Raw genomic sequence first — 23,854 nt, 5'->3', positions numbered from 1 at the left:
ATAGCTACTCAGCCAGCATTTCCCTTCTACCAAACCGAGCAGCTGCTGGAGTGTAAAATAAAATATTTACACAGTCATCTCGATACCAGCTTGGCAAAATCACTGGCTTTACAGCTACTTCTGTTCCAGCTAGTGGAATCTGCTCCATGTCATGAATTTGTGGTATAGCTGTAACACAATGGCAGGTACTTTGGTGCCACTTGTTTCCCCAGAAGACCATTGATGCTCTTAACCAGCATATGGAAGGTAATGTCTTCCTGCCACTGGGTCACACAGTTACACATGATCACAGGGGATGTTCTATATCCTTCATTGCCTTCTGAATAAATTTGCTGTCGGCTGGGAAGGTTGTAGAATGGGGCACTCCATTGGAGTTGGTAATGCTGCCCTGTGTCAAGCAACTTGGTGATGGTAACAGCTCTGTCAGTCACCTTTACCCCCTCCTCCTTAAAGGTCAGGGATACATTCTAACCTCCCAAGCACTAGGAGTTGTACGTGAGTGGAGTAAAATGGTTGAGGACAAAATTATCTTCAGCGATAATTGGAACTGTTTTTTCTGGCTCTGGAAATTTGTGGCTATTGAGCTGATTCCTGCTGCAGTGTCTGCAAACGGACCATCAAAGAAATGTACAGTTACTGGTTGGCATTTCTTCTGGATCCACATTACAAGGGGAAAATGACAGAAAATGCTCCTCCTGCCATCACAGTGGGAGCTAAAAATGCACCACCTGCAAGAAGTGCTGCAGAGGAGCCTCCTAATGTCTTTTTCAGAGATTAGAAGGATCCCATTTCATAGCCAATGTGCCTCGGACACTCGTGGATGTGAAAGAAGGAGCAGTGGTGATGGTGGTGGCTGTCTAAGGATAGTGGCAACAGTCACAAGTAGGTCAATGATTATATAGTGTCAAGGGCAGATGTGGACATCCTTACAACGGGCGACCCACTTGACTACTGCTTGACCAGTGCGTTGAGCTTCTGGTTTGACCTGTGGCCAGTCTGATTTCAGGACAAACATTTAGTGCAGCTGGTAGTTTTGTGACAGAAAAGGACTCCGCCTCTGATTAGACACAGTTGACTGACTCACCTTTTAAAAAATTAACCAATCCTGGATTAGCAATGAGTACCTGGCACCAAAAAACATTATTGTACCATACAGCACTACCATTTGCTACCATAGCTGCTGGTCTGCCACCATTACCAACTCCTGTCACCGTTACCATCTATTGTTATGACTGCAGGTTTGTCACTATTACCATTTCATGCCCCTGCTGCAGGCCTGCCATAAATACCATCTTGTGCTGCCTCTACAGCTCTAACATAATTCATGGAAACGGTCAGGGTGCCATGCCTAATGTTTTCAGAGTTGCTCCGCAGCTACCAAATTTGGGATTTTTTTCCCTGCAGAGTCATTCCTGTGTTGCACCTCAATGTTTGTGGTGTATTATGCTGCTCTGGCACTATCCAGGTGCCACATATAATGCTTATGCAACTTCTTTTCAGTTATAAAATTTATAGTGTATACTGTAGGCTCTCTGTCTTCCATTTTAAGTCTATTCCAGTGCTCTGTTAGTCCAGAATATTTGTGGCGATTGCCTCTCATAAAAAAGGTAGTCTAAGGCCCCTTTCACACTGGGGCAGTTTTAAAAAAAAAACAGGCCTCTTTCACTTCAGTGTGAAAGCCAGAGGGCTTTCACACTGGAGCAGTGCGCTAGCAGGACGGTGAAAAAAGTCCTGCTAGCCGCATCTTTGGAGCGGTGAAAGGAGCGGCGTATTCACCACTCCTAAACCGCTCCACCCATTGAAATCAATGGGGCAGCGCGGCTATACGGCCAGCAAAGTGCCGCTGCAGCGGGGCTTTGCGGGCAGTTTTAACCCTTTTTCGGCCGCTAGCTGGGGTTAAAACCGCCCTGCTAGCGGCCGCAGACCAGCGCTAAAACAACGGTAAAGCAGCGCTAAAAATAGCGGTGCTTTACCGCCGATGCCCACACCGCCCCAGTGTGAAAGGGGCCTTAGAGTGGTTTTGTTTTTAATTAAAACCTTTCTTATCTCTCCACAAAAAACGGTTGATAAAAGTGCTTGCATAGTGTGCATAAAGTCTACAAAATATTTTGTGGACCTGTGTTTGATGAAATAATTATAAGCTGCCTGGGAAAAATGTGGATGATTGATTTTTTAAAAATTAATATGTAGGGAATTATTACAATATATTTCTATCTATTTTCCTGAGAAAATAAACACACCACAAAGAGGATTTTTCTGTTAAAAACTGACTGAGGTCTCTCCTGTTCAAAATTCAGCCTAACATACTGTCTATAGAGTTATTGAATTTTTATTACTTTCAAAGATTTTATTGAATTAACATAGCAGGTAAAACATAACAGATACCTTGTTACATGTATTGGAGAGATGTTACATAACCGAGAGTCACATAAAAGTTTACTCAGAGGACAGCAGAATACTAAGATCCTAATACTCTGTACTAACTCCTCTAGTTCCACCCACACACCTCATATACGGAATCGCTATGTCAATCACCTACTGGGCCTCACCTGCACCCCAACTGGGAACACACTGTGCAGGATGAGAGTCTCTCAGTGACCTGGCCCCCTCCATCTGGGTGGAGGTCATCAAATACGGTGTGGTAGGCGGATCTACCAGGAGTACACTCTACTCTCCAACTCCTCAGCCCTCCTAGGCAGACCGATTACGTAAAGAGGATCAGGGAGAGGTCCTGGAGGACGAGGGAACAAGGGGAGACTTCGGAAGAAAGACAGGGGATGGGGGGCAGGGGAAGGTGGGGGAAGGAAGAAGGGGGGGAAGCATGTCTACGGACGAGCAGCGTCCAGACCCGTATCATGCCCTGGGAACTAAGGCTGAATTTTTATTATAATCCTGATTTTCTTTTTGTGAGAAATCTACTGTATACACTTAAATGTGGGTTTTTGACTCATTGGGTCTTTTTTTTTTTTTTTATGTCTAAAATAAATTGTGGAACTATTATGTATGTTGTGTGTGTCATCTTCCTTCCATTGGAATCTGAAAAATATTTTTTTTTCCTTTTTTAGGCCCTTACAAGATAAATGTGGATGTGGTTTAGCCAATGAGGGTTGAAATAAATTGTGGAACTATTACATCATGCTGTGGGCAGCAAATTAATCCTAATGTAATTTAAACAAACAAAACAAAATTGTTGCTCCAATGCTAAATTTGGATGCTGTTTTGACAATATGGCCAAATAGAAATGTTATAAATAATATCTACAGTGTAACCAATATTCCTTCCTTTAAAGTGGAAGTAAACCCATCGATTTGAACAATTAAAAAAAAAAGGCATGCCGGGAATGCTAACTGCACATTGGCTGTGCTCTCAGCTAAACTATCAAACCATCCAATAGCTGGTGTCATAACAAATCACATGTGCAGCACCATAGCAGTTGAAGATTAAACAGAGACAAGACATGCCGGGAATGCTAACTGCACATTGGCTGTGCTCTCAGCTAAACTATCAAACCATCCAATGGCTGGTGTCATAACGAATCACATGTGCAGCACCATAGCAGTTGAAGATTAAAGAGAGACAAAGATGGCAGCTTCCTTGGCTGAAAACGATAGGGGAGTTTACTTCCACTTTAAATAGTTTAAAATGCTCTGTAATAAATATATTTGGCCTCAACAGCTGCATAATTTGGTTATATAGGATGAAAAACTGCATGCTGCGTCCCTTTCAAAATGTGTCCTACTCCAACTGAATCAGGCTCTAATTGGCTTAAAAAAAGGTAGGCTTGGGGTGCAGAGCACTGCACCCCGAGCCCACCCAGTTGTGTGACATTAGGGAATTAATATTCGCTAATGTCTTCCTGTTTTTACTCCTGGCCAATCAGCCTATTGGCCTATAGAGGAGGCACCATTCATCATAAGGAGCCATCAGTCAATACTATCAGAGAAGGACCCCAGAGGCCGTCTGAAGCATCTGGCTTAGTTCTCTGCTGTTACCCTATCTTACCTGACACCTAGTTCACACTAAGGTGTCATCACATTGGATTGGCTAGGCATCAGCCATTTATTAACTGTTCATTGTGAAGGGATCCATCACTCACTCATCATTCTTTGATTGACTTATGTACCACTATTCTTTGATTATTATTTGTGCCTAGGGTGGCACATTGGATATTTGATTTCATTTGCACTGCATCTATTCACTTGTTATTTTTTTGCACAACTGTTATGTTTGTCATCTATTTACTGTGAATTGTATTCATATTGTGTTTGCAACAAGTTAATTGTGAGATTATTCACACACTTTATTGATGCCATTTGCACTTGCACTTTATTTCGTATATATCACCAGTCATTCAACAGCGCAGCACCATCATTATTATATTAATGTGCGATATGTTCTCTGTACTTTTGTCTTTCAATAAATAAACAACTGACAAAAAAACGAAAAAAACTCTGGTAAGCCTCCTGTTTTCATTTTAGGGACGTTAAGGGTCGGTTCACACAGGGGCAACGACTTTCAACACGACTTTTGGAGGCAACTTGGACACGACTTTAAGTCACCCCAGGCCAGGCGACTTTTGCCGTGGCCAATCAGAGAATGAGCTCTGAAGGGGGAACTCCACGTCAAATTTAAAAAAAAACGGCATGGGTTCCCCCTCCGAGAGCATACCAGACTCTGGTATGGATTTTAAGGGGAACCTCCTACGCCGAAAAAAATGGCGTGAGGGCCCCCCCCCAGATCCATACCAGACCCTTATCCGAGCACGCTACCCGGCCGGGGGTGGGGACGAGCGAGCATCCTCTGGGACTGTGACATCATAATGGGCGGGGACATCATCCGGTGATGTCCCTATATAAGTCGCCACACGCCGCGTGTTCTGTCATAGTGACCGGAGACAGCGACGAGGCAACATCTCCAGAAGAGAAGAACAGAAGAACAGAAGACGTCGGCGGCGACGGCGGCAGCGGCGACAGAAGACCGGGCCACCGCTTGTAAAAGAGCTAGAAGAAGGTGTGGTGGCCCGGCAAGAAGAACCGAAGAGGGGGACAAGACCCCCGAAGAGGGGGACAAGACCCCCGAAGTCGGAAGAAGAGGGCGGCGGCGGCAAAGAAGAATGCCGGGCTCCTCCGCTAGTAAAAGAGCTAGTAGAAGATAGCGGAGGAGTCCGGCGAGAAGACCCCCGAAGATGGAAGAAGACCCCCGGAGCTGTGCAATAAACTATTTTAACCCTTGTGTGTTGTGTTTTTTTTTACATTTTTTTCACAGGTGAATGGGTAGGGGTACATTGTACCCCATACTCATTCACATAGGGTGGGGGGCTGGGATCCGGGGGCCCCCTTATTAAAGGGGGCTCACGGATTCCGATAAGCCCCCCGCCCGCAGAACCCGACAACCAACGGCCAGGGTTGTCGGGAAGAGGCCCTTGTCCTCATCAACATGGGGACAAGGTGCTTTGGGGTGGGGGGGCCGCCCGCCCCCCTCCCCCAAGGCACCCCCCCATGTTGAGGGCACGTGGCCTGGTAGGGCTCAGGAGGGGGGGGGCGCTCGCTCGTCCCCACCCCCTTTCCTGGCCGGCCGGGTAGTGTGCTCGGATAAGGGTCTGGTATGGATCTGGGGGGACCCCACGCCATTTTTTCGGTGTAGGGGGTTCCCCTTAAAATCCATACCAGACCCATGGGCCTGGTATGCTCTCGGAGGGGGAACCCACGCCAAATTTTTTTAATCAATTTGGTGTGGAGTTCCCTCTTGAGAGCTGATAATTCTGTGAGTCGCCTCTGTATAGATGGAGATCCGACTTGGAGGCGACCTCCATTGAAATCAATGGGTACCAGTCGCCTACAAGTCGGATTGAAGTAGTAAAGGAACCTTTTCTGAAGTTGGAGCGACTTCAGTAGTGTGCATTAAGGCTCTCATTCACTTACATTGATTTTTACATGTAGCGTGACTTAAGGCGACTAGGGGCGACCTGAAGTCGGATCTGAATCGCCCCTGTGTTAACCGGCTCTAAGAGTAGAGGTCAATCAAGAGGACACTTGTTTTTGGAAAACAATTGTATTTTGTGATTATAGGACTTTTTTTATTTTTGTGATTATAGGACTTTTTGGAGAATTTGTTTTGGCTTGTGACTGTTATTGTTGAGCATTTCAATCAACCTTACCTATTTGTAATTCTTAAGCCTCGTACACACGATCAGATTGTTGGCCAACAAAACCGTGGAATTTTGTCTGAAGGGCGCTGGCTCAAACTTGCATACACACGGCCACATACTATGAGGTTTTTCAGCTCTTTAGCGCCACCCTTTGGGCTCCTTCTGCTAATTTTGTGTTAGTAGAAGTTTGGTGAGAGTTGATTCACACTTTTCATTTTGCACTTTTCATTTCACACTTTTCAGTTCACGCTTTTCAGTTAGTTTCTGAACGGCCGTTCGTCAACCAGACATGTTGCAGAATCGGAGGAGATAACGTGTTATTTATTATTGGCCTTGGAGTTATTGCTTTGACATTATTTTTTTGGCTGAATAATGATTTGATTTGATATATTTTCTATGTTTTTGCATGCATAGAATTCACTTTTTGGTTCAGTTCTATTGGCAGATAGCATGTCTAATTTTTTTTTTTTTTTTTAATGCACAATAAAAAAAATTGTGGAGAATAATACTTGGCTATGTTTTTTTACTTCAAATGACAGTTAGAGTGGGAGAAGGCAGTTAGATTTAAAAAAATACAATGTAAAATTAACAAGGGACGACAACATGGTTGTATCTTTGATCTTAAAAACTATGGGATAATGGTGTTGTGGTAACTTGCCCAAATACAAAAAAAGCATAATAATATTATTCTTGATATCACTAGAAAAAAAAAGCCTTGGAAAATTTGTTTGCAATAACTTCAGTTTCATTATTATCCCATTAAAGAAGAAAAGAATTGTACGCTGCATTTGGAGATTTCATGTTACCACGTCACGAATGTTAATTCTCCATTAGGAACGCTAGTTTACAAGGCTGACTGCTTCTGGCTCATCCTTGCTTTCCGAGCATATGTGTTTGTACTTTGGACTTTTGTCCAACGGACTTGTGTACACACGCTTGGAAAATCTGACAACACACATTTGTCCATGTAAAATTTGAAAACCTGCTAGCCAACATTTGTTGGCAGAAAGTCTGACAAGAACTGTCCGATGAAGCATACACACGCTGTCATCGAACATTTCCCGTTGGAAAGTCCAATCATTTGTACAGGGCTTTATGCTGCTAGCATTAGTAAATAGATAGGAATGCCTAGTTTATTTATTTGTATTAACCTTTTTTTTTTTTTTACATTTCCTCAGTTGCTTCTTGGTTTCTGTCCTAGGCCAAAATTATGTCATACATTCCAGGAGTCTTTATTGGCACTTCTTTTTTCTTCATCTGGAGGAGGGGAAGAGGGGCTTTCTCAGCTAGGCACATACAGTACTACTGCCTGTATGCCAAGCTGAGGGCAGATGGATTCCAGGGGGTAAATGCTACATGACTCATCTGCAAATATTTTCCTTACCCACCAGTGCCCAGTTCCCCATGCCATTTGTTTATTGTTATTCCCTTGCCTATTTTCCTAGAAATTTACAGAATTAATTTTCAAAATTTGTTCACAATGTGCAAATTTTACAAGGAGCTTGCAGAAGATTTCCAGGGATCAAACCCCAGAAATGTAAACATTGCAAAAATTGCTCTGGTCCATAGGTGGTTTACAGTTGTAAGAGCTGAAGTTGTTAATAGATACGAATAGCTCAAGCATATCCACAGCAAGAGAGTGCTACTTTTCCAAGAGGGCATTTTTAAACAAAATTAGGCAAATGCTCTGTTAAGTGCTAGTTTTATACACAAAAGTTAATATATAACTGGAGTTATGGGGAAAGTGGAAGAACTGTATATTATTTAGCAATGAAATAGGGTTCATGTTTTAACCTGTATTTGGAAATGTATGTATAGGATCTGACTGGGTACTACAGACAACCTTTCCTGTCCCCTTTCTTCCTGATGCTACACATAACCTATCATGCTGCTGTGGTAATCATATATCTCTGTGTATTTAAATGGAACGGAACCAGTAAAGCCAATGAAAGCTATATCAACAAAACAATATTTGGAGATCATTCAGAGAACTCACCAGCAAGGCAATGGAGGTCAATGTGTGGTTGGCATTCATAAGGGAGTAGGTCACTTGATATACACCGTCATTTGTTTCACTATTTCCATAGAAACCAATGCCAATTCCAGCACTAAAAGAGAAAACATGGGAAAATATAAAAGTGTTGCTTCGCTAAATCCCAAGATAACGTTAACAGAGAATTAATTTACACTGCTTAACCGTCCCAATTAACTGGCATCTTAAAAAGAATTTTTAAGTGGTTTTGCTTGGCATCTCAGATGAGCTGGTATCTAGGTCTGCCAAGCCCATAACTCCTTTTGCAGCAACAAGCAAGTTTTTCTTTGGATATGTAAATCATCTGTGCCAACACCTATGCCATACACATTTGTCCACTGTGTTAAAGAGAAAGTTGCAAAATAATCTAAATATAATATAAACCTATGTAAATAATATCATATTTAAACGAAATAAATATAATTACATACATCAGTACCTAGTGTCAATACTGTATATCCCTTGCATTTCTGGCATAATTTGCTTCCTGGCACTATCATATTTCAGTATCTTTGGAGTAACTTGTACCCTTTTTTATGTTGTGCCCATTGCAAGTCTTGTGAGGCTTCTTTTTGAGCAGCCAAGTGCTGGGGAGGAGTAAGATGGTTGACACAGGGCTGGGACAAGAGGAGGGCAGGAGGGCAGTTGCCCTGGGTGAAGTGTTTTTTTGTTGAAGTGCAAGGGGCGATCACTGCATGACAAGTTGCGTAGTTCTCTCTGTTACAAGCTGACAGTTGTAGCGACAGCAGGGGTGCTGGAAGTGGCTAGGAGAGGAGGAGAGAGATGGGAGGAGATGTGAGCTGTGTTCTTTCTCTCTCCCTTACCAGATCCTCCTTCCTGTCAGTGCAATGCACCTGTATTCCTGCAAACATAGCTTTTGGCTTGTTAATGCAAGAGTGTTGTAAGATCTTGGCTGTGTAGGGTTTGCTTACTGGGGCTTAGGGTAGAGTGTTGGGTTTGCTTACCCGCTTCCTACCTGCATATTTCTCCTGTCATTTTACACCCCTGGTTACCTCCTCCCTAGACTATTTTTGGTATGGCAGTAGAAAACATGGGTAGGGGATTGGTAAGCATACCCTGCAAAGTCCTGACCTGACAGAGCTCCTGTATTAAAAAGCTGGTGAGCTGGTGGCACTGCCCCAATTTAAGAGCATTTCTCTCTGTCGCCAACTTGCACAGCAGCAGCCTCTGAGGATCACTGGTAGGAATGGCTTTGGTTATTTTCCCACCCATTGATTATGTATGAAAGGGATTTGAAGGTAAATAAAAACATTGATATGAATGTAGAAAGCTGAAATTAGGACAACACCGTACTCACTCTCACTACAGAGATCAGAACTATAAATGGATTTGCTTACAAACACAAATTCACACAAATTGACATATATGTAAAAAAAAACTAAAACAATTTTTTTCACCACTTAAGGACCAGGCTTTTTCAGGCACTTTTTGTTTACATGTAACAATCAGGATTTTGTTAGAAGATTACCCCCAAACATTATATATATATTTTAAAGCCGATGCCCTAGAGAATACATAATAAACTATGCTTACTATGCTTCAATTTGTGAATGAACAGGAAGCCTCAGAGCGCTTCCTATTCATTCACCTCCAGTCCAACTGAGACAAAGAAAGGGATTGGGAATCCATGCCCCTGTCCCTTTCTCTGTCCCAAAAAGGAAATGTATAAAATAATTAAAACATTGTAAAACGAAAAATGTAATGTGTAAAAAATAATACAAAATGCTAGAAAAACATTAACCACTTCAGCTCCGGACCATTTTGCTGGTCAAAGACCAGACCACTTTTTGCGATTCGGCACTGTGTCGCTTTAACTGACAATTGCGCGGTCGTGCATCGTGGCTCCCACTAATAGAGCTTTCGTTTGGTGGTATTTGATCACCCCTGTGGTTTTTATTTTTTGCGCTATAAACAAAAATAGAGCGACAATTTTTTAAAAAACGCATTATTTTTTACCTTTTATTATAATAAATATCCCCCAAAAATATATAAAAAAACATTTTTTTCCCTCAATTTAGGCCGATACGTATTCTTCTACGTATTTTTGGTAAAAAAAAATCGCAATAAGTGTTTATTGATTGGTTTGCGCAAAAGTTATAGGGTTTACAAAATAGTGGATAGTTTTATGGCATTTTTATTAATATTTTTTTTGTACTAGTAATGGCGGCGATCAGCGATTTTTATTGTGACTGCGACATTATGGCAGACACATCGGACATTTTTGACACATTTTTGGGACCAATGTCATTTATACAGCAATCACTGCTATATAAATGCAGTGATTCCTGTGTAAATGACACTGGCAGCGAAGGGGTTAACCAGTGGGTGGCAGTGTAGGGGTTAAGTGTTCCTAGGGGTGTGTTACTAACTGTTGTGGGCTGGGCTTTAATTTAGTGAACACTGATCTCAGCTCCAATCACATGGAGCAGAGATCAGCGTCACTAGTTGCTAGGCAGAACGGGGAAATGCTGTTTACAATGGCAGTTCCTCGTTTAGCTGCCCCGTGAGACGATCGCAGGTGTGCCCATGGTGATTGAGTCCACGGGACTCGCGACCGGACTCATGGGGGTCCCAACCAGCCTGCGAGCTCGCCGCCAGGGGCACGCTCACGATGGCAGTTTTAGTGCACTGCAGGTCACCCCTGGCAGGGGCCCCAGTGCATTAATTTACTCAGGGGCCCATGATGCTATTAAGATGGCACTGACTGGGGGGCAGAGCTATGACGTAGGAGACGGGCGTCCGTCCGTCAGAGCGCCCGTCCGAGCCTCTCGAGGCCCCTGCTCTACCTCCCTCCGCCATGCACCTCCCCATGACCCCATAGCCTGAGGCTGCGCGCTCCTGAGACTCCGCTCCGAATCGGCCTGACTTTTCGGCTCCGAGGACCAGGAACCGGCCCTGCCAAACTTAGCAGCAGCCCATGCCAGCGGAGGGGCTGCCCAAGAACACAGCGGTGGAGTTCTTCAAGTCGCTGCTACGGCGGGACGGGACCTGGGCTGCACACCCCTGAAGCGGAGGAGAGGATCCCTGCTGGAATCCACCGGAGCACAAGAAGAGGCTGACAGAAGGTGCTATACATACGGCAGAGCGGTAAGACAAGCAGCAGGAGGGGGAAGCAAGGGGAGTTTCTGCTGGGTTTCTGCTGGAATGGTGAGAGGTGAGAGGCATGGACACGGACGCTATGCTAGATAAGGGGAGATACCCCTAGGTAAATTGGAGCCTGTCCTATCTTACCCTACTCTACTTCCTTTTGCCTCTAAGGAATAACTTCATTTGACAGAGTAATATATGGAATGACTGCTAGAGCTGGCTCTACATTCTTACTGTTGAAATAACTCAATTATAGGAATTATCTGCTACCAGGCAGGGGAGAGAAAAGGAAAAAATATTGTTAACTAAAGGGAGTTTTCCCGGAACCCCCCCCCCCCCCCCCCCCCCTGGCTACAGGGGACAGCTTCTTTTGTAAATAATCATCCATACAAAAATTGCAAGAGGAAATCTGTTATGTTATCAACAATAGTCGCCGGAGGAGTTTAAATGCTGCTGTAAGAGCCCCTGCTGCTGACAAGCTGATTTACACTCTCCTGAGTTTTTTTTTTCTTTTTTTTTTTTTTTTTTGGGGAGAGGATATGGGAAACATATTTTATGGTTTAAAGAATCTATAATATGGGTATATTCTACAGACACTGCTAATTAATACTAGTAGCCCATTATAGAGAAGAGGAAGTAGCGGAACAGAAAGGAGAAGGAAGAAGGGAAAAGAAGAGAAAAAAACTTTCCTCTCTTTTTTTTTTTTTTCTTTTTTTTTCCGGGTACCTGGAATTGAACAACACCTGAGACATCAGGATAGAGGACTCACCGGTTATTGTATAATAACTCCCCCCCTCCCCTCTGTTTTTTTTTTCTTTTTTTGGACATTTGGGTTGATAAAATTCAATTGGTACTGACCACCACCAAATGTAATAACATAATAACACTGTGATTGTTGTTTTTGGGGTAGGTGGGTTTTTTGAGGGGGAGCTATCTAAAGTGGCTGTAAAGATTTATGCCGATATTTTTGATAGGAGGAAGGGAATCAAATTTTGATAGGTCTGCCAGGATGAGAGGGAAAGCAGGCAAGACAAATAAACAAGTAACCCCCGCCGCAAGCCCGGTCGGAATTCAAAAATATATGGCCGCGAACACCAGTATAAGAGCAGAAGAAGAGGCTGTTAGCCCCAGGATGGAAAAACTGCTCCGCCCGGGTCCAAGTAGACAGAGGGGAGAAGATAGCAGAGGGACAAAAAACCCGGTCGTTAAGTCAACTGAACTTAAAAAAAAAAATAATAGCGCGAACTTACACAGTGGGGATAGCAGCCAGAATGAAGCTCAAGGAAGGGAGGGGTTAGAACATCTAGAGGCAGGAGAAAGAAGTCTGGATGGACAAAGGGAATCCGCCCAGTCCCCACAGATTAGGGAGATGCTCTCAGAGATGTTCATGAGAATGGAGGTCTCTCTAAGGGCAGATATCGCAACTATAAGGGAGGACATAGGTTTGGTCTTGGGGAGAGTAGAGGAGGTGGAAAACAAAGTAGAGGCCCAGGAGCACAGAATAGATGGAATCTTAGAGCAGGTAAGAGCCCTCCGTAGGGGAAATAGAACAATTAGATATAAATTAGAAGACCAGGAGAATAGAAGCAGAAGGAAGAACATACGAATAAAAGGTCTCCCTGAGACAATTAGCGCATCTGCCCTTGGAGAGATAGCCCAACAGATTTTCAATCCCTTATTAGACAGAGAAGCTACAACCCCACTGAAGCTAGATAGAATACACAGGATGACACGACCTTTTGGAGTTAGATCAGAAACCCCACGAGATGTCATAGCGAGATTTCACCATGTAGCAGAAAAAATGCAGGTAATGAGAAAAGTTAGAACACAGCCAGGGGTGATCTACGGAGACGTGGAATTGCAGATCTACTCCGACTTAGCGGGGGAGACGCTTGGAAGAAGGAGACGTTTGAAACCGCTAACGGAACTATTGAGAGCAGCCGCCATCCCATATCAGTGGGGATTTCCGGCGTGCCTCATAGGGAAGAAAGACGGACGATCTGCGGTTCTACGTTTCCCGGAGGATCTTCAAGAATTTTGCGAACAGTTAGGGATACATCCTGCTCCACAGATAGAATGGGACACTGAAGAGGTTCTAGGGGGTGAGAGGAGTATGACCCAAAGGAGTATTAGACAGGATAGGCCGAGCGATTGGAGACGAAAGAATCCAATTACCTGAAGCTGAGATAAATTTGAACGGGGGACTAAGAGGAGGAGAGAGGAGGGGAGGAGAGGGGGGAGGCTGGGGGAGTTTCGGACGGACATGGGGGCGAACCCCAGGGATACTATGGGGGAGAGGAGACCACTGATACTGGCCTACCAGTCCCATAGGTTTAACATGAAAAGGGGAGTCCTACCCAGTCTCATGAGACGTTTTGTTATAGGACTAGGGGAGGGAGGGTGGTTTTGGCTTTTTGGGGTTTTTTTATGGGCTCTCACTCGGTCCTTCTACAGGGGTAGCAGGTATGGTCACCAACGGGTTCACTAGACGCTCCAAAAAGAGAAGGAGAATGCCCCTTGGAAGAGAGGTATGGGGATAGTTAACGTTATTACTTACAATGTAAGGGGCTTAAATACAAAAATGAAAAGACATAGAATAAACGATGAGTTGCAGCATATGGATGCAAATATAGCATGTCTCCAGGAGACGCACTTAACATGCACTTCTGGGTTTAGACTGAATTCGATTGATTTCCCGGTATGGATTTATGGGGATTCCCCATCCTCGTACTCCAGAGGGGTTGCAATAGGTTTCAGTAAAACAACGAGGTTTAATTTAGAGGAGCGACTGGTGGACCCAGAGGGACGATACTTGTGTTTAAAAGGAATGTTGTTTAACCTTAAATGCACAATTGTAAATATTTATGCCCCAAACGAGAATGCGGACATATTCCTAAGGAAAATATTGAATAAAATAGAGGATTTTAAAGAGGGGAAATTAATTCTTGCTGGAGATCTTAACTGGAGTGTAAACCCTAAAATTGATACTTCAGCGGGAGGCCCAAGGACATCGGTATATAAGCAGAGAATGTTTTTAAGGGCGCTGGCTGCACTCCAGCTACAGGATACCTGGAGAGTACTTCATCCAAAGGATAGGGATTATACATGCTTCTCCTCGGTCCATGGTTCCTTCTCTCGAATAGACTATATCTTCCTGGAACATTCATTTCTGAAAGCACTTAAGAAGGCGGAAATAAAAATTAGAACTGTGTCAGACCATGCACCAGTTATGATTAAGTTGGAGATAGGAGAGGATCATGGACCGAGGTTGAATTGGAGATTGAATGAATCTCTGTTACAGGATAAGGATTCTGTAAGTAGGGTTGAGAGGGAGATAGAACAGTTTTTTAGATTAAATGATACACCGGGAATCTCAAGCCCTATACTATGGGAAACGCACAAAGTGGTAATAAGAGGGGTATTAATAGGGATTGGAGCAGGAAAAAAGAGAGAGAGAGAGAGGAGGAAAACCCTACTGTATGAAGAAATCCAGAGACTGGAGCTGGGTAGCAGACCAAGGGGACTACACGATACCCAGGACCTAGTAAAAAAAAAGAGAGAACTAGAAGACTACCTAGAGCAGGACAGGATGGCCGCCTATCACATTCTGGGAACAGAGATGTATCAATGGGGAAACAAAGCCGGTAAATGGCTGGCCAAGAGGGTGAAGGATAAGAAAAGCAGAACCTTTATCCCAAAAGTAAGAAATGAGGCGGGGGACATACAAAATATGCCGGAGGATATAGTGAATACGTTCTATACATATTATAAAGCCCTATATAATATTCAACAGGAAAGCTTAGAGAATGGAGGCCGGGATGCAATAAAGGACTATTTGAAAGGGATAGATATTCCCAGGGCTAAACAAATGGAAATGGAAGCATTAGAAGCCCCAATATCAAAGTTGGAAGTCGAATGGGCGATCAAAAATACAGCTAAGGGAGGTTGCCCCGGGCCAGATGGTTTCCCGATATCATACTACAAGGAATTTCAAAAACAGCTGGTCCCAAAACTATGCGAGTATTTTAATGCAGTGGGGAGGGAGGGAAAATTTCGAGAAGAGACATTACTGGCGCATGTGGTCCTGATCTTGAAAGAGGCAAAGGATCCGCTGGCAGTGGAAAGCTACAGGCCAATTTCCTTGCTAAATTCAGATATTAAACTCTTTGCAAAAATTATCTCTGAACGATTAAGACCTCATGTCCCAGAGTGGATACAGCAGGATCAGGTTGGTTTTATTCAGGGGAGAGAAGGTCGGGATAACGTACTAAAGACCATTATGCTAAGCCAGGAAACCATAAGACAGAAGACCCCCTCGATACTCATGTCTATAGATGCTGAAAAGGCATTTGACAGGGTTAGTTGGGGGTTCTTATTCGAAGTGTTGGAGCGATATGGATTGGGGCAGAGGATGAGAGGGTGGATAGAAGCTTTGTATACTAAGCCTAAAGCTAAAATAAGAATAAACGGGGCCCTGTCCTGCCCCCTTGAACTGTGCAACGGGACAAGACAGGGCTGCCCGCTCTCCCCAATATTATTCATTCTGGCACTAGAACCCCTCCTGACGGCTATTAGGAAGAATCAAAACATCCAGGGAATACGGGTAGATGAGAGGGAGTATCGGGTTGCTGCTTTCGCAGACGATCTTCTGCTCTATATCTCTAGCCCGGAGACCTCTATACCGGCGACTATGGAAGAACTAAAAAAATATGGGAAAGTCTCCAATTTTAAGGTTAACGCAACTAAATCCGAAATTCTAAACTTAAATATACCAGTAGAAGAGCAGAGAATCCTACAAACTAAATACCCTTTTAGATGGTGTGGGAGGGAGCTGGCCTACTTAGGAATAAAGCTTACGGCAGGGATGGGGGACTTGTTTGAGGCTAATTACATCCCCCTACTAAACAAAATTAAACAGCATTTAGATAGGATCCAATACAAAGCTTTATCTTGGATAGGGAGAACAAATACAGTTAAAATGTTCATTTTACCAATGTTTACTTACATATGTCAAATGGTCCCCATATTATTACCACAGGGATATCTAAATAAATTAAAAACGATGATTAAAAGATTCATATGGAATAAAAAAGCGGCGAGGGTGGCTCTTAATACTTTGATAAGAAGTAAAGACAGAGGAGGATTAGCAATGCCCGATTTCAAAAAGTATTACGAGGCTATAGCAATCTCACGAATCACAGACTGGACACACAACAAAAAGGGGAAGGACTGGGTGGAATTAGAAATGAAGTTAAGCAGAAGGGAATTAGGGGAGATAATATGGATACCCGCAAAATATAGAGAATTAGGGATTAGCACAATTTTGTTGACAAAAGGGTCACTGCGAATATGGGACACAATAAATGAGAGAAACAAGTGGGAGCACAATTCACCATTTATGCCATTACTAGACACAAATTTTTTTTTACCAGGGCAAGAGGAATATGTATATTATAGCAGATGGGCTAAGAAAGATAAAATTAAATTACAAGAGGTTATGGAAGGGAATAGGGTATGCACATATGAGGAAATAATAGAAAAGTGGGGGCACAAGCCTTTAGATAAGTGGAGATATTCACAATTATATTATTTTATTCAGTCTTTAACACAACCACTACGAGGACAGGAGCAACTTAGACCTCTGGAGAAATTGATAGAGAACCCCCAATGCTTGGTAAAAAGGATCTCAAAAATATATGAAATTTTAATAGAGGTTGAAGAGCAAGAATACCCCCCCTATATGGAGAAGTGGGAAAATGAACTGGGACCGCTGAATAATGACCTCCATAGAAACAGGATTATTAGACGAACGTACTCGGTGGCCAAAGACCTTCAAACTAGAGAGATATCATACAAACTTTTAACAAGGTGGTATATAACTCCACAGCAAGGAAATAAAATCAGCAGTGAGACCCCCTCAACATGCTGGAGAGGTTGCTCAGCGGTGGGGACCTTCGCCCATATATGGTGGGAGTGCCCTAAGATACAGATATTTTGGGAGAAAATTATAAAAGCTATCTTTGAAATTACAGGGGAAGGGATTAGAAGAGACCCATGGGTTTGCTTATTCCACGACTCGGAAAAAGGAGAGAGAGAGTATGGGCACTCCCTGGTTCCTGGTCTACTGAACTCCGCTAAGGCACTGATCCCACGTAGATGGAGGAAACCCGACCCTCCCTCGATGAAGGAGTGGGTAGAAAGGTTAGAAAGGACACGAAATATTGAAGAGACAATCTATAAATTGGATAACTTAGAAGGGAGATATCAATATAAATGGCGACTGTGGATACAATTTGGAAAAACTGAAGGTTATTTAAAGCTGCTTGACTGTTAGTAAAGAAGAAGGGAAAAAGCAGAAAGAGGGAAAAAACAAGGAAGAGAGGGAAAAAATGGAAAAGGCCCGGGGTAGGGACCGAGTGAGAGGGGAGGGGAGGGAGGGATAAGGTGGATTATTCTTAAAGAAATGCTGCTGCACTTATCATTATGTTGAATAGTTTATGTTTGTATATTTTGAAAAATCTGAAAATAAAGAATAAATAAAAAAAAAAGATGGCACTGACTGGAGGTGTGAGGCTTGAAATTGCTTTATTCAATCCTCACCTCTGTGGCAGATTAGAATGGGTGCCACTGCATAAAAACAAAAAAAATAAAAATAACTTAGATTAGAAAAAAAGAACAGCACACAGAAGCAGACCTTATTAAAAAAACACTTCCTGGTTATGTTTTTTTCCCATTGGCGCCCCTCTCCCAATTCACTATGGAAGTGAGCCTTAAAATTGCCTCATTCAAACCTCCCCTCTGTGGTGATTGTATAGGCCTTTACGCTACATGTGTAGCAACACATGCAGCGTTAGGACCAAATGTCATTTCCCATTCATTCACCCATACTGAGCTCCGGCCAGCCAATAGCTATATTGCCCCCTAGATGGAGAACTTTTCTTCCAGGTGGGGGGGGAGGGAACTAAACTGAGTCTTTGCCTCATGTGAAAGAATGTCTAGCTTTGCTACTACACGTGGGCTGGTTCTTTGTTAGTCTTTGGGTCCCCTGTGCCTCTATCCTGGATGTGGGAAACTGGTTAGGATTTCCTGGTGTTTCACCATATTTGGATTTTCCCTCTTAAATATATCAGATGAAAATGTTTCTCTTATTTCTTCTAAAATGGGATGATGGCCTGTATGCTGGAAGGATCTTTATTAGTGACCGATTGACAACATAAATGGGGACTCATTTGAGCACACTACCAGATATATTTAGGAGGGGAATCCACATGTAATGTATGTCCCCTGCTGCTTTCAGGGTCTCAGCAATTGCTTTATTTGTAGCTATCCTCTACCGTTAAAGTGTTTAAGGATATCACACACTACTAAATTACTGAGATTCTCCTACATCTGACATCTCCCTTGTGAGCGATTGGGGGTACAGATCCCTAGACATGCTTTTCTTGGATATTAAGACAGAATGAGCATTGTTTTTAATGATCAACTCAGGGGTACTCCTGAAGAAGTTGATAGAAAGTTCAACAAAATGCATATAGTCCCCACTCATTTGATTCCCATCATGTGACAAGGAAAAGATACACATTGTGTGGTTTAAGCCAATAGGTGTGGTTGCATTAGATACTTTTTATTCCTGTAATGTCTTTTCCTAATATGAATTTACTGTTTAATAAAATTAGGATTTTATGATAAAAATTAAGTAGTGTATGTTTGTTTGGCACCGTATAAAAATCTGTGATTTAAATATAATGGTATTTTAGATTTTACAAGCTTATTGGGGATGTTGGTACTTATGACAGCATGTAATACAAGAAGTCCTTATGCTCAATAATCATTCTATGGAATTGGGTGCCAGTCCCAATGGAAAATTTAAAGTGTATATTATAGGACCATAAGCTCACGCAAAAAGGGTTAGAGTACAGGATACCCAAAAATCAACAAAAATGCAAATTAGTCAATACAGAAATAGGAAACTTAAAGAAAGAGCGACAATCTGTACTCTTAAGACTATTGATCAGCTTCAGGCAACGCAAATACCATTGCTGTGAGGAAAAATTTGTGTAAAAACGTTGTCAATTGTCATACAGTATATTTATCAGCATCAGGTTCAGAGTAGAGCCCTAGTAAGCAGCTTTCCAGGACACTCCTCAGCAGCAAAATATCTTCCCCACGGTGCTCCAACAAAGCTCTAGCTTCACTCCTCCTGTATGTATCTTTAAGCAAGGCAGTGCAAGTCCTTTGGGCCCCACACTTAAGCTCACTCTCGGTATCAACTTCCCCAGGTAGCAGGCCTTGGAAGCAGAGATCCCCAACACAACATTCTCTCCTGGCAACAGCCCAAATGGCAAGTACAAATAGACCTTTTTAAAATGTCATCCTAAATTTTTATATTCTCCCTCAATATGCAGCTCTGGCAATAAGCCTTCTAGTGGTTAGCCATGAGAGCATATATATTCATAACTCATAGTTATTAGTACCTTATCTTCTTGCTCTATTGGACCAGGGACACTCCCCAACAGCAGGCAGAAGCAAACAATGTGAGCATATGGAAAAGGTAATGAAAAAAGCAGAACTGTAACAATTCAAGCCTAGCTACAGCAGTACATTTAAACTTGGGACACACCTGCTTAAGGCAAGGGCACCAGTAGGAGAATGTCCAGGCTCACGTTGCTTCCAATATATCAGTGTATTCTTGCAAGTTGATAGCAGCAGCGTGAAAATGTGCAGGACGTGAAAAGTTTTTTTCTCCAGGACCATTTTATCTATATTTTACCACACAGCTACACAAATGCAGTAAGAAATTGCCCCAGCAGAAAAATGACCAAAAGTGCAAATGTATCAAAATTAAGTGTGAAATGGACAGGAAGAACGTTATATCACCATAGCAGCAGGAAGATGAGCAGGTCCTTGATCCTTAAGTTCTGTTGAAATTAAATTTAAAATTTCCTGTATATAGATTACCTTCAGTGCCTTCACAGGACCAGGCATCTACAGTACTATTTGAAATGTAAAATAAATGACCATGCCCCCACTTTTAGAAAAATTTCAATATACAGTTTCAAGACAGTTGATAGAATATTGGGTAAGCAGGGCTGGAAATGGAGATGGCAAACAGAGGTGTAATGCATGCTCAACAAGGCAGCCAGGATAACACTGTGCGCCTCTGCTGTGGAGGCCTTTCTCTCCTGCCAGGCAGATGATGAGCCAGTTGTGGTCTCCAACCTCCTACTGTGGACAATACAGAAAACAGCCTGGTTCTCATTTGGGGACAACTGCCCTCGTCTTCTAGTGGAAACATCACTGCATCCTGGGGGGCAGCAGAACAGAGAACAGACAAGGAACCTCACAAAAATAGTATTTGTTCAATATGAATTGTTAGCATTTACTCCCTGTTAAGCTTACACTAATCCACCTTAGTTAACTCCTCCACCCCCCACTTTAGTAATTACGTTTTTGTTTTTTTAACTTTAATATACAAATTGTTTTAATTTTGTTTCTTCATTTTTGTTGCATTGCAAACAGATCAAAGAACAAAATCTGCACTTGTTATCTGTGTTCTTTTAAAACTAACAGGTCAAACTAGAAAACAATATCCAATACCTACAGATTGGCTATGTTACCCCACTGTGCTGGCTACAGTTTATGGATGCAACTACTATGATTGAAAGATTCTGCCAGTGTGTGAAGACATTGATGAATCCTCCCTTGATGTGATTTGGAGGATATACTGTATAATCATAATATCTGGAAGAAGGGGATGATCTAGTATATCTTTGATTGATCATTCTACAGCATTCAATGAACTGTCATTATTTTTACTGGGTGGAATCTTGTTTGTAATAGGTATACCTTTGTTTTTAACCAGTGCTTTTTGTTTTTATAAGACACAAAACACAGCTAATAAACAAAGGTATACCTATTATTCTTGTTTATTATACCTCTTTCCTTCTTACTAAGGAAGGGGGGAGTATAATAAACACGATTGTATTGTTAGAAACACAATATGGAATGTACCCTTGTGGCTAATAGAAGCCCGTGATCAAAAAAGACTCGAAAAACCTAATGTGAATAAATCACCAGGACCGGATAAGATGGCTTATACCCAAGAGTCCTCAAGGAACCTAGTCAGGTTATTACTAAACCAATGTAGCAGTACCCCCTTAGAGGCTTCTGAATGTAGTAGTTCCACCTGTCACCCTGCCCCGCCCAGCATTCATTTCCAAACACTCCAAGATAATGAACAGTCCATCAGCTTTGTTTTTGTGGTTTTGTTGATTGATTAAACTTGGATGGGGTAGGGGAACTATGGCATTCCAAGAATCAATAGCAGAAATCAATAAGATAATAAATTGGAACATCTATTTACATCTGCTAGAGCTCCAGCCTAATGCTTATTTCTAGACTGATTCTCTCTCTCCTGTACAATACTTGGTTCCTGGCACAGCTAGCACATGGTAGACCCAACTCTAACACAGTCAAGCCTTTAAAATTTCCATTCCATTCCCGTAGGGATTGCTGGCCCCTTTGTGTAGCAACCAACAGCAGAAGAAAAGTATTTTAGTACCAGTTTTACTAAAGTGGTCTACTGACCCCAGCCAGTCCTGTTCAGACTCTGACAGCTCTCCTGGCTACAGCTGCCTGACGGCAATGGCAGTATCATCACAGTCTCTCCCACTGGCTCTACATCCATCTCCTGGCATGCCTCTCCCAGCTCTCCCGACTGTGCCTGTTGCTCACTGACACCTGATGGATCTTGAAGACTTGACTGGCAGTGTCCCTTGCTGTCCTCTCCTGCTCTTGCTCAGGACACCCCTTGAGTTGTATGGGGTTCATGCTCAGCTTCCCCCAAGGCCCAGACAGCCTAACACTCCATATTCAGTTCTTCTAACTGAACAACCCCTCCCAGCTGGGCAGACCCTAGGTATTTAAGGAGGCCTGCCCCCTGCCAATTCAGGTCGGGATTGATCAGGGCTCCTTAGAACACCCCAGACAGCTCCATCTCTCTTCCCCTTCTTTGCTTCTAGAATCTTCTAGAGGCCAGAGGGAGGTAACCAAAAAGTAATGCTGCCTACTCTGAGCCACTCCCAGCCCCACAGATCAAAACAAACAAGCATAGCTTGTAGCCATGCCTGCCTAAATTTACTTGCATTGGCCACAAATCTAAAGTTGGCCATACACCTATAGATTATCTGAAGATTTTCTATGGTTAGATGGAGAAATCTGTTGCACTTTTTCCATCTAACCATAGAAAATCTACAAATAATCTACAAGTGTATAGCCAGCTTAACTCTAGCACCTACCTAAGGTAGAGGGTTCTACAGCATTATTCATAATCTTTAAGTATATCATACTGACTGCAATGGTACCAGCCAAAAGCTAATGTGGTTCCAATATTAAAAATAGGGCCAAAATATATATCTGGAAGCTACAGGCCAATCAGCCTAACATTAATAGTATGTAAGGGACTATATTCAAGAATCTGTGGATGAAAAGGGTATTAGTATTAATAACCAGAATGGATTAATGAAGATTCACTCATGCCAAACCAATCTATTAACATTCTATTAGAAAGTGAGCTGTGATCTATATGAAGGAATGCCTGTGGACATGGTGTATCTAGAGTTTGCCAAAGCATTTGATACACTACCCCATAAACGATTTATTTGCAAACTCAAATGTCAGTTGACATTGATGACACTGTATGTAACTGGATAGAAAATTGGTTACAGGAACGTATTCAGAGGGTTTGTGATCAATAGCGTATATTTAGAATGGTCTGGAGTTGTGCAAGGGGTGCCCTGCGACTCTGTCCTGGGACCAATTATGTTTTATCTGTTCATAAATTATATAGAGATGGGCATAAATAGTTTAATCCCAGTGTTTGCTGATGATACAAGGCTAAGCAGCGTAATAACTTCACAACAGGATATAGTAAGCTTACAGAAAGACTTCGATAAAATAGAGGAGTGGGCAACTACATGTCTCATCAGGTTTAATATTGTGTATATTATTATGTAATATTATGTAAAGTAACGCACTTGGGGGATAAAACTATGAATGCAAGTTAGTCACTAGCAAGAAAACCACTGGGGGAATCAAGGAGGAAAAAAGGATCTGGGAGTCCTAGTAGATCACAGGCTCAGCAATGCCAAGCTGCAGCAAGCAAGGCTAGTAGACTATTAGCATGCATTAAAAAAAGGTATCTACTCAAGAGATAAAACTATAATTCTACTGCTTTACAAAAGTCTGTTTGGGCAACATCTTGAGTATGCCATCCAGTTCTGGTCACCAATTCTCAGAAAGGGTGTGCTGAAACTGGAGAGAGTCCAGAGAAGGGCAATAAAGCTATTAAGGGGACTGGAGGATCTCGGTTATGAGGAACAACTACAAACATTAAATGTATTCTCCCTGGAGAAGAGACCCTTACAAGGCAATATAATCACAATATCCAATTATCTAAATGGTGATTTTAGCATAGGAAGAAAATTATTCAGCCTTAGGTTGTCTAACAACACACATGGACACTCAATAAAGTTGTAAGAGAACTGGTTACTTATGTTATCTCAAAG

General features: G+C 42.5%; 1 protein-coding gene across 2 annotated transcripts in view; it reads right to left on the bottom strand.

The window, feature by feature from the left end:
• Window positions 1-23,854, bottom strand: part of TTYH1 (tweety family member 1) — a 279,501-nt gene that overhangs the window by 90,250 nt on the left and 165,397 nt on the right. For both annotated transcript variants that reach the window (XM_077457547.1, XM_077457548.1), the window contains exon 3: window positions 8,145-8,256. In XM_077457547.1, coding sequence (XP_077313673.1) covers window positions 8,145-8,256 — 112 coding nt within the window. The remainder of the gene's footprint in view (window positions 1-8,144; window positions 8,257-23,854) is intronic.

This window comes from Lithobates pipiens, unplaced genomic scaffold (assembly GCF_037356315.1).
Source record: "Lithobates pipiens isolate NorthernLeopardFrog02 unplaced genomic scaffold, aLitPip1_a1.2 Scaffold_27, whole genome shotgun sequence".
NCBI classification, from domain to species: Eukaryota; Metazoa; Chordata; class Amphibia; order Anura; family Ranidae; genus Lithobates; species Lithobates pipiens.
The sequence above is the reverse complement of the archived record's forward strand: the minus strand, read 5'-3'. Positions and strand labels throughout refer to the sequence as shown.